At 36.6% G+C, this 12,029-nt stretch overlaps 2 protein-coding genes across 2 annotated transcripts in view; one reads left to right on the forward strand and one right to left on the reverse strand.

Moving 5' to 3' along the window:
* LOC149618757 (glutamate receptor ionotropic, NMDA 2B-like) overlaps positions 1-12,029 on the forward strand; it is a 522,592-nt gene that overhangs the window by 370,988 nt on the left and 139,575 nt on the right. The gene's annotated exons all lie outside the window — the stretch shown is intronic.
* Positions 9,825-11,489, reverse strand: LOC149618771 (TD and POZ domain-containing protein 4-like). The gene is made up of 2 exons (XM_089853897.1): positions 11,263-11,489; positions 9,825-11,116 (listed from the first exon to the last, which is right to left on the reverse strand). The coding sequence occupies exon 2, from the start codon at positions 11,098-11,100 to the stop codon at positions 10,162-10,164; it is 939 nt and encodes a 312-aa protein (XP_089710023.1). The 5' UTR covers positions 11,101-11,116; positions 11,263-11,489; the 3' UTR covers positions 9,825-10,161.

The following is a 12,029-nucleotide window of genomic DNA, read 5'->3' on the forward strand; positions in this document are numbered from 1 at the left end:
ATCGATTGAAACGCGTGTACTTAATTGCATAGGGAATATTTTTTACATTTCTGGCCGCCATTTTTTAAGATGGCGGCGGATTGGAAAAATCTTTTTTAGTACGCGCCTACTACTTATGAGTAACATTCCTGCAAATTTTCAGCCTTCTAGGGCAAGCGGTTTGGGCTGGGCGTTGATTATCAGTCAGTCAGTCAGTCAGTCAGAACTTTTATTTATATAGATATAGATTGAAATTCGAATTAAAAGCATTACTTGCCTATGCTTGTGTAAATCTTTTACCAGAATGATGTTTTCGCCATCCCCTTTGTCTATCTCCAAGCTTCCACCTGGGTAAGAAAATCATAATATTGTTGAAAGCAGACAGCACTAAAGTAGTGTCTTAAAGTGTTTAACCGACACTATTGAAATCGCATTAAACTCGTAGAAAACGACTTGGGAAACCAGTTCTGAACCGTTTCCTGCGTAAGCGCGAACATAAATTTCGTTAACCTCGTATGTTTTGAGAGGTGACATTGCTGTTAACATAAGTTCATAAGGTATGTTCCCTAAGTTACTGAGTGCTTGTCGTAAAGTGACGCCTGGTGAGGCGCTGTCAATGGCCGCTTAGTACAGACTACTTAGGGTGATGGACAGCAAAACCGCGTGTAGTCAATTCTCGCGTCGTTCTCGAACTACCTCTCAGTAAGTATTTAGCATTACGAAGCATAGGATGTGTCATACTTATGGAACATATCTCATAAACTTATGGCAATACTTATTTAGGGAAATTCTGATCTGGGAGGAGAGAGGTGAGATGTCCTCGTAAACCAAAGATAAACACTTATTTCTCAGCAGTCAGCTTATTGTGTTTCGAAGCAGAAAAATAGTAAAAGGCATTTTTAATTAATAATGCATAATTTTAATACTGCATACAAAGAAATGTTTGGAATTCCACGTTTTAGAATTTTTTTACAGACATGAAACCGCGATATATAGTATATATTATGGCACTGTTATTGTTTATTGTCGTCCAAATACTTTAAAAACACTCGTAAGCAATTGCGACTTTATCTTGTCGTCAATTCTTTGGTAGGTGGCCGTCTCCAATACCTGTTGGTAATTGGCAGCCACAAACGTAATTGCATCTGATTTCAATTCAACCAATTCGAAAATCTCCGAGATTTCAAGTATATGACCAGCGTTGTACACATCAATATCTTGCTTAATTCTGTTGACACACATGTCTTTCAACATTGATAATTGACAAAGATAGGCGGCTTCCAGTAATCTGAATTTATTTTCCTTAATATCGGGTGGTGTTTGTCCGGTGTAGATAAAGTGCAATAGATTGTTGACCACGCTGGCTTCAAACACATTAGTCCACTCGACGACGCTCGTACGTTGTTCTTTCATGTCCGATTGAAACATTGCCCGGAAATATTCGGATTCCGCGGCTAGGATTACTTTGTGGCAAGGGAATTCTTGTTCTTTGGTTTTGATCACCATGTCCGTTAGGATTGCTTGGTCCAGCATCGCCTTTTGTGGCTCAGTTGTTTTGCGTTTAGTTTCGTCGCACGAAGCAATGGTGAAGGAGATGTCAATATTTTGATGGTGGTAACCAACGAAGTATACATTGAAGAAGTTGAATCTTTCGAAATTTGGTTCTGAAAGGAATCCCTTGTAGGTCGTTAATTTCTCTTTGTTGTTGTAGACGTTTAATTTGCAAAAAAATCTTTCGTATTTAATATTTAAATATTGATTACGACCACTCAAATTCAAGAAATAATGACCATCAAACCCTCTTGTCGAACAAGTAAATTCCCAGGGGTGATCTTCTTTGCCTTGTTGATCATACACTTTAATCTTTTCGATCCATTTTTTTCCGAGGCTGTGTGGAATGTCTTTCGAAACGTTTGCTTAGGTATTTTGAAAACTCTTTCAGCTGTTTTTAGTTCCACCAAGGAGGATAATATGGAGGGCCGACTTAGCCTTTGGGGGGTGTTAAGTGATTTTTGGAGTTCGATCCTGCTGACACCTGGTTCATTTACGGAAAACTATTGGTTTGGCGGGGGGGGTGAGGTAGGGGGATATTTCTTTTGGCGAATCGCGATGGCGGACCGAATATGTTGCAGACGACAAAACGTTAGTTTTCCGCAGATGAACCAGGGGCCACTAGCGTAAGCAGGGCTACCAGTCACTTTCCTAAAATTATACTAAGTCGGCCCTCCATATTATCCTCCTTGGTTCCACGGACATATTTTTTTCTTAAAACCTAAATAATAATATAATAACAAATAAAAATATTTTCTGAAACATACACGACGAGCGTATTTATTTACGGCGAGCAATTTCAATTAAGTGCTCTACTTTTTAGAACCCGTTCATGGTTAAATTCGCTCATTACCAAAGTCAACCGACTAAGCCTTATCATCTCGTGTTTTTTACTTTTTCCAAACGTATATAGCAAGAAATAGAAACCCTACCTTTAGCTTTAAAAAGCCTTAATAAAATATATTGGAAAAGTAAACGTTGTCAATGATAAATTTCGAGTCCACGACGATGTACTGTACTCCGTAGTGTTTACAACGAACTATTAACACAGAAAAATACTGCTCTAAACTCTGGAATCAGCGTTGAAAACAATAAAGAGAAAAGTGTTCTAGCGAACTGAAAAACGGTTAATAATGGAGTGGCCGTGGCGCTTTTCGAATCCACGCTGGGGCAAGTCTGGTCTTGAGGAGGGGTTCTCTACTTCTCTGTTTCTGCCACTGCTGAGCTTCTATCCGTGAGCTCACCTCTTCCATTTACAGGGAGAGGTATCTTCCTTCCCCTCTAATACTGTAAAGGCGCTTAGGAAACGAAGACACTATTTTTTTCATAAAAAGGAGCACATTTTTAACCCCTCCTCGCCGCCTCGGTTTTCACTGGCAAAAAAAGGAGCATATCCCTATGTAAACAACAAAGATGGCCGCCTTCACTCGTTCGTAGGAAGATATAAGCCTTGGACTTTTAAATGTTAAATTGTTAAAAATTTAAATGGATTGTGATTCCAGTCAGTTAGTAAAAAGGCACGATTCACGGTATAAATCGTCCTTTAATGGCAAGGAATTAAATTTATACCGTTTACAAAACCAAGCCATAAATTGGAAAAAAATGCAAAAATGTCAAATTTGGATTGAATGATGTCGCAGATTAGGCCACTTCGATAATTTAAGCATAAAACCAGTCTCATTTGCAGAGCTGTGCTAATTAGCTGGAAACCAATTGAATTAGAATTAAAAATTAGATAAATATTTATGATCCAATTAATTAATTCAATTAAAAATTAGGCATAGAAACTAATTAATTCAATAAAAAATTAGGCATAGAAACTAATTAATTCAATTAGAAATTAGGCATAGAAACTAATTAATTCAATGAGAAATTAGGCATAGAAACTAATTAATTCAATTAGAAATTAGGCATAGAAACTAATTAATTCAATTAGAAATTAGGCATAGAAACTAATTAATTCAATTAGAAATTAGGCATAGAAACTAATTAATTCAATTAGAAATTAGGCATAGAAACTAATTAATTCAATTAGAAATTAGGCATAGAAACTATTTAATTCAATTAGAAATAAGGCATAGAAAATAATTAATTCAATTAGAAATTAGGCATTTATTTTTCTAACTAACTAATTACAATTATACATTTCTAATTAATTGTCTGTCTAAAAGAAACCATAAGTAAGAAATAACAATATAAAAGTACCCATGGATTTCCTACTCCGCCTTTGACAATGTCTAAGATAAGAAACTAAATAACAAAGACACTGCAAAGTCTTAGTGAATAGTATACTAGCTTAATATATTCGTTAAATGTTGTTGAAATACTTTAAAAAAAACTGCTTAGAATTCTCAACTTGATATTGACATCAATTTCTTGGTAAGCGGCCGTCTCTAATACTTGATTATTAGCAGCCACGAACTTCAAAGCAACAGTCCTCAAATCATCCAATTCGTAAATCTCCGAGATTTCAAGTACACGACCAGCGTTGTCCACATCAATATCTTCCTCAATTCTGTTGGCGCACATGTCTTTCAACGTGGATAATTGGCAAAGATGAGCGGCTTCCAGTAACTTAAATTTATTTTGCCTAATGTTGGGTGGTTTTTTCCCGGTGTAGAAAAAGTGTAATAAATCCTTGATCACGTTGGCTTCAAATACATCAGTCCACTCGACGACGCTAGTTCGACGCTCTTTCATGTCCGATTGAAACATGGGCCGGAAATATTCGGATTCCGCAGCCAATATTACTTTGTGGCATGGGAATTCATGTTCTTCAGTCTTGATTACCATATCTGTTAGGATTGCTTGGTCCAGCATGGTCTTTTCGTTACTCAAACTAATAAAAACTGTTTTTGTGGACAAAGACTAGAAAAAGTAAAAGATAAGTGAACCAATTGGAATGACTGAAGTACAGTAATTAAACATTTTAAGTACAGAGATATGATTATAAAATATCAATTATTTGAAAACATTCCTATCTTCGATTTTATTTTTCATCAAAATTCCATTTTCCCTAATTATTCAGGGTAAAACAACGTAAAACTATGAAGAAATATACTTAAACTTAATTGTTAATGAATGTCGCTATCTCTACACAAGGAAAAATTCACTCAAAAAACACTACATTATTTACTCCTAAATATCAAGGATTGTTAGTTGTTCAACGTTACTTGAATACTTCAAAAAACTGTTTAGCAATCTCGACTTGATATTGATATCAATTCCTTGGTAGGCGGCCGTCTCGGATACTTGTTGGTAATTAGAAACCACGAACTTAAACGCAACTACTTTCAAATCATCCAATTCATAAATCTCTGAGACTTCAAGTACATAACCAGCGTTGGAAACTTCAATATCTTCCCCAATTCTGTTGGCACACATATCTTTCAACGTGGACAACTGGCAAAGATGGGCGGCTTCCAGTAATTTGAATTTATTTTGCTCAATATTGGGCGGTGTTTGACCGGTGTAGATAAAGTGCAATAAATCCTTGACCACGCTGGCTTCAAATACATCAGTCCACTCAACGACGCTCGTCCGTTTTTCTTTCATGTCGGATTGAAACATGGTCCGGAAATATTCGGATTCCGCTGCCAAGATTACTTTGTGGCAAGGGAATTTTTGTTCTTTAGTTTTGATCACCATGTCTGTTAGGATAGCATGGTCCAGCATCTTCTTGTGTGGTTTGAGTTTATTTTCTCCGCTCGAAGCAATGGTGACCGAGATATCGATCTGGTAATAATATTCAGGACCAAGACAGTATACATCGGTAAAGTTGAAATCTCCGAAATTTGGTTTTCTTGTGGTTTCCTTGCGGATCGTTAACTTCCGGTTGTCGTTAGTGTAAACGTTAAATTTGCAAAAACATCGTTCGTATTTAATATTTTTATTTTTATTACCACCTCTCAAACTCAAAAAATATTTGTCATAACACATCTGTACCGAACAAGTAATTTCCCAGATGTGATCTTCTTCTCCTTGTTCATCATACGCTTTAATCTTCACGGCCCATGTACTATTCATGTATTTACTCTTATCCCGAAACGTTTGTTTTGGTATCTTGAAAACTCTTTCAGCTGGTTTTACTTCCACAGACATAACTTACTCTTAAAACTTAAGACAAACAGACTTAAAATAAAATTTTCTGAACCATAGAATGCGAGCGTTATTATTTACAGCAAACTACTGCGCTTTTTACAAACCGTTGAAGTTCAATGTGAAATTGCATCTGACGCGACTATACAGTATCAACGTCGACAAATATGAATAAACGTTATCTTATCGTGGTTTTACCTTTATTTTTCCACTTGTAATAGTATATGGAATAGAAATACAGCTTTTCCGCTTAATTAAACCCAAATGAAATACCTTGGTTAATTTAACGAAAACATGCAATCCTAAATATTTAGTAAATGGCAATGTTTATTAAATTACAGTGATTCTAATTAACTACAAACACAGAAAGTAACGCCAGGAGTTTACTAAAAGAAAACCTTTATACTATGACTGTACTCAAGGGGGTGAAAATTGTTTCCCCTTATTCGGTCGGAAGCGATAAGATTAGAGAGGAGAACATGTTCAAAAGAGTATTGAATATATATATAACATTGAAATTCGAATTTAAAGCATTACTTGCCTATGCTTCTGTAAATCCTTTACCAGAATGATGTTTTCGCCGTCCCCTTTGTCTATAACTATTTTTTTCAGCGGACAAAAATGGAAAATTCCATATGAGAAAAATTCATCGCCAACGCCCTTCTGGGATGGGAGAGACTTCTGATGTCAGTGAAGTGGCCTTCGGTGGGGGTTAAAAACTTCTGGTAATGGGCAGACAATGGTATAGCTTGGACACCTCTAGGTTCTGTATTATTATTTGTAACTTGTAAGGGTATTTTATTTTCTATTCCTGGCACTTTATTTATGATTGCACTTCACGTAGTTCGAACTTCAACCACTACCAACGAGATGTACATGTTTCATATAAAGGACAATTCGAATAGGGTAGTAGTACCGAAGTATAGGGTGTTCTATGGGTGATTTTGAGTCAAAAATGTTCTGTGAAAATTTTCCCTCAGAGAAATTTATCACCCAAAACGGCGTGTTGGAAGGCTTGTGGAGAAGAGTCAAAAAATATCCTATTGGCTTAATGGGTAGGAGATCTTTCATGGAGATTTTTGCGTCAGTTGCAATAAGGCAAACTCATATTCTGTAAATAAATACATTTTACTTCTATGGTAATACCAGAAGTAATAAAATACTTATTTAGGGAAATGAAGAAGGGATATTTACTATAAGAAAGCGTAAAATAGCGTCCTTCGCTCGCGTGATAGTCTACCATACCCCCTTCATCAGTGTGGAAACGGAGGAGGGACTTTTAGGTTCAAAACCTTTAAATAATTTGTTAATGGCAATTAAAAACAACTGTCATACCGTTTCAGCACCGCGGGCAGCCTCAATTTTCTGTTTACTTTGCTCGAGTTAGTTTTTCTCTAGTCGGAATACGTCATTCGCGTCTATATGACCAATCCCCACGGGATCCAATGGGAAAGCGCAGAGCAATGACGGATATGAAGGGGGTGGGGCTTACTTTTCCACTGACACCGGCGTTAGAGTAGAAGCGTAAAATCTCGCGACTAATGCCTTGTTATAGTAAATCTCTTCTTGGGGAAATTCTGATCTGGGAGGAGAGAGGTGAGGTCCTCGTAAACCAAAGATAAACACTTATTTTTCAGCAGTCAGCTTATTGTGTTTCGAAGCAGAAAAATAGTAAAAGGCATTTTTAATTAATAATGCAAAATTTTAATACTGCGTACAAGGAAGTGTTAGGAAAAATTAGTGTCCACGTTTTAGAAATTTTTTACAGACATGAAACCGAGATATATATATACTAAGGCACTATTATTGTTTATTTTGGTCCAAATACTTTAAAAACACTTTTTAGCAATTGCAACTTTATCCTGTCGTCAATTCTTTGGTAGGCGGCCGTCTCCAATACCTCTTGGTGAGCAGCCACAAACGTAATTGCAACTGATTTCAAATCATCCAATTCGTAAATCTCGGAGGTCTCAAGTACACGACCAGCGTTTTCCACATCAATATCTTGCTCAATTCTGTTGACGCACATGTCTTTCAACTTGGATAATTGACAAAGATGGGCGGCTTTCAGTAATTTAAATTTATTTTCCCAAATATCGGGTGGTGTTTGTCCGGTGTAGATAAAGTGCAATAGATCGTTGACCACGCTGGCTTCAAACACATCAGTCCACTCGACGACGCTCGTACGTTGTTCTTTCATGTCCGATTGAAACATCGCCAGAAAATATTCAGATTCCGCGGCTAAGATTACTTTGTGGCAAGGGAATTCTTGTTCCCTTGTTTTGATCATCATGTCTGTTAGGATTGCTTTGTCCAGCATCGCCTTTAGTGGTTCAATTGGTTTGCTTTTATTTTCGTCGCACGAAGCAATGGTGAAGGAGACGTCGATATTTCGATGGCGGTCACCTAGGAAGTATACATTGATGAAGTCAAATCTTTCGAAATTTGGTCGTGAAAGGAATCCATCGTGGATCGTTGATTTCTCTTTGTTGTTGATGACGTTTAATGTGCAAAAACCTCTTTCGTATTTAATATTTCCATATTGATTACGACCACTCAAATTTAACAAATGATGGAGACCATACTCTCTTGTCGAACAAGTAATTTCCCAGGGGTGGTCTTCTTCGCCATGTTGATCATACACTTTAATCTTTTCGATCCATTTTCTTTCCATGTTTGTACAGAATGTCTTTCGAAACGTTTGATTACGTATCTTGAAAACTCTTTCAACTGTTTTTAGTTCCACGGACATATTTTTTTCTTAAAACTCAAATAATATCATAATAACAAATATTAATATTACAAGACTAGCGTATGTAATTACAGCGAGCAAATTCGAATGACTGCTCTACTTTTTAAAACCCGTTATCAAAGTCAACTTATTTGACTAAACCAAGAAGAGATATACCTAATCGTTATCTTATCGTGTTTTTACTTTTTTGAATCGTATATAGCAAGGAATAGAAACCAGCAGCAGGCCAGCAGCTGAACCTTTAGCTTAAAAAACCTTAATAAAGCATTTTAGAAAAATAAACGTTGCCAATGATAAATTTCGAGTCCACGACGATGTACCGTACTCCGTAGTGATTTCAACGAACTATTAACACAGAAAAGTACTGCTCTAAACTCTGAAATCTAGCTTTGAAAACAATGAAGAGAAAAGGGTTCTGGCGAACTGAACAAGGTGGCCCAAGGGCTGGGCTCATCATAGTACCCATATCGCATGCACCGTACTTAATGGGTATGAGAAGCTTCGTTTGAAAAACCTCTGATTTATATAATAAAAGATAGAATTAATTTCTGTGAATTCAAAAATATCAAGCTTTTAATTCTCCGATTTCTGGTTATTTGGCAATATGCATTTGAAAATGCTTCATATGAAACTATTTGAAAACCGCTTTTAAGGAAAGGATAAAACGTTTCCCTGTAGTCTGACGTCACAGATATATTTTTTCACGTGAGATGGTGCCACTCTCTCTGCTATCAGACCCAGACTTTAGACTGGCGAGAAGCTCGAGACGCGCGTATAGGATTAATTCCCGCGCTTTTTTCCCCTCCCGTCATAGTGATGTCATGAAACAGGCAAACAAGCTCGACAAGACAAGATTGTTTATATATATCGAAAGTTCGAAACTGAGTTTTCATGATTTTTCGAAGGATTTTTAAAATAGAAACTTTGGTTCAATTATATTAAAAACTTGATATTTTGAAAGTAGAGACTTGAAAGTGTAACATAATACCACTTTCGTGGTAAAATATGATATGAAATTGTAAATTCGCATTCCCTTTAACAGTCGTACAGAAAATTTCTGGGAATAGCCCCTCGATGCGCTACCTTTACCTGTGCTAATATGATTACCCGCAATCCTAACTTCTGTTGTAATTGTATTAGAGCGACACAAAACTGAAAACGGTGGTGATTAGCCCCACGATGCGCAGACTTCAACTGTGCTAAAACGATTACCCGTAACATACAGGAAATCTGAGTGATTAGCCCCACTATGCGCTATCTTTAACTGTGCTGAAATGATTACCCATACAGAAAATCTGAGTGAATAGCCCCTCGATGCCCTACCCTAAAAAATTATTGCCCGTAATCCTTACTTCAATAAATTTACTTATATTTTAACTGTAATTTCCCGGGACACAAGGTAGTATATACCTTCTTTTGCTTTTTAAATTCGTCTCGAGTTCTAGAGAAATACATGTACCTTTTGGCTTCGTAATAAACACCGCCTTAAGACCATTCTAAAAATACCGTCAGACGACGTTACTCGATGAGGCATGAGAGGATGATACCAGAGGTTTAAGCTACTTTCTTACACCAATGCTTACACTAATCAGTTTTTGACGCTATTTCTACATTAGTACAAATTCACTCAATTATTTATCAACTTCTTTTTATTTCATCAAGAAAGTTTGTACAAAGATATAGATAGAACATTTTTTTTGTGAAGATAAGAAAATTAGTATCAATTCGTTTCTGCGATAGTTTTAGTACAAAATATACTAGCACTCCATAATTTTTAAATGTTATTTTAATACTTCAAAAACACTGTTTAGCAATCTCGACTTGATATTGACATCAATTTCTTGGTAGGCGACTGTCTTGAATACTTTTTGGTGATTAACAACCATGAACTTAAAGGCAACTGTTTTCAAATCATCCAATTCGTAAATCTCTGAGGTTTCAAGTACACGACCAGCATTATCCACATCAATATCTTGCCCAATTCTGTTGACACACATGTCTTTCAACTTGGGCAACTGGCAAAGATGGGCGGCTTCCAGTAGCTGAAATTTATTTTGCTTAATATGGGGTGGTGTTTGTCCAGTGTAGATAAAGTGCAATAGATCTTTGACCACGCTGGCTTCGAACACATCAGTCCACTCGACGACGCTCGTACGTTGTTCTTTCATGTCCGATTGAAACATCGCCCGGAAATATTCGGACTCCGCGGCTAAAATTACTTTGTGGCAAGGGAATTCTTGTTCCCTTGTTTTGATCACCATGTCTGTTAGGATTGCATTGTCCAGCATCACCTTTTGTGGTTCAATTGGTTTGCGTTTATTTTCGTCGCACGAAGCAATGGTGAAGGAGATGTCGATAATTTGATGGCTGGAACCAATATAGTATACATAGTAGAAGTTGAAGCTTTGGAAATTTGGTTCTGAAAGGAATCCCTTGCGGATCGTTAATTTCTCTTTGTTGTTGTAGACGTTTAATTTGCAAAAACATCTTTCGTATTTAATATTTAAATATTGATTACGACCACTCAAATTCAACAAATGATGACCACCAATCACACTTGTCGAACAAGTAAATTCCCAGGGGTGATCTTCTTCGCCTTGTTGATCATACACTTTAATCTTTTCGATCCATTTATTTGCCGTGCTTGTGCAGAATGTCTTTCGAAACGTTTGCTTAGGTATCTTGAAAACTCTTTCAGCTGTTTTTAGTTCCACGGACATATTTTTTTCTTAAAACCTAAATAATATTATAAAAACAAATAAAAATATTTTCTGAAGCATACACGAGGGGCAAATTCAAATAAGTGCTCTACTTTTTAGAACCCGTTGATGGTTAAATTCGGTCGTTATCAAAGTCAACAGACTAAGAAATAGAAACCCTACCTTTAGCTTTAAAAAGTCCACGATGATGTACTGTACTCCGCGGTGTTTTCAACTATTAACACAGAAAAATACTGCTCTAAACTCTGGAATCTAGCTTCGAAAACAATAAAGAGAAAAGTGTTCTAGCGAACTGAAAAACGGTTTAATAATGGAGCGGCCGTGGCGCTTTTCGAATCCACGCTGGGGTAAGTGGTCTTTGTTTCTGCCACGGAGTGACGGAGCTTCTATCCGTGAGCTCACCGCTTCTATTTACAGGGAGAGGTATTTTCCTTCCCCTCTAATACTGTAAAGGCGCTTAGGAAACGAAGACACTATTTTTTTCATAAAAGGGGCACATTTTTAACCCCTCCTCGGTTTTCACTGGCAAAAAAGGAGCCTATCCCTATGTAAACAACAAAGATGGCCGCCTTCACTCGTTCGTAGGAAGACATAAGCCTTGGACTTTTAAATGTTAAATTGTTAAAAATTTAAATGGATTGTGATTCCAGTCAGTTAGTTAGTAAAAAGGCACGATTCACGGCATAAATCGTCTTTTAATGGCAAGGAATTAAAGTTTATACCGTTTACAAAACCAAGCCATAAATTGGATAAAAATACAAAAATGTCAAATTTGGATTGAATGATGTCGCAGATTTGACCACTTCGATATTTTAAGCATAAAACCAGTCTCATTTGCAGAGCTGTGCTAATTAGCTGGAAACCAATTGAATTAGAATTAAAAATTAGATAAATATTTATGATCCAATTAATTAATTCAATTAGAAATT

The sequence above is a fragment of the Phalangium opilio genome, unplaced genomic scaffold, assembly GCF_054372755.1.
Source record: "Phalangium opilio isolate 3A_F unplaced genomic scaffold, DU_Popi_V2 ptg000209l_1, whole genome shotgun sequence".
Lineage (NCBI taxonomy): Eukaryota > Metazoa > Arthropoda > Arachnida > Opiliones > Phalangiidae > Phalangium > Phalangium opilio.

Coding starts and splice junctions, on each gene's coding strand:
- LOC149618771 (XM_089853897.1), bottom strand. CDS start 11,100: ATGTCCGTGGAACTAAAAACAGCTGAAAGAGTTTTCAAGATACCTAAG.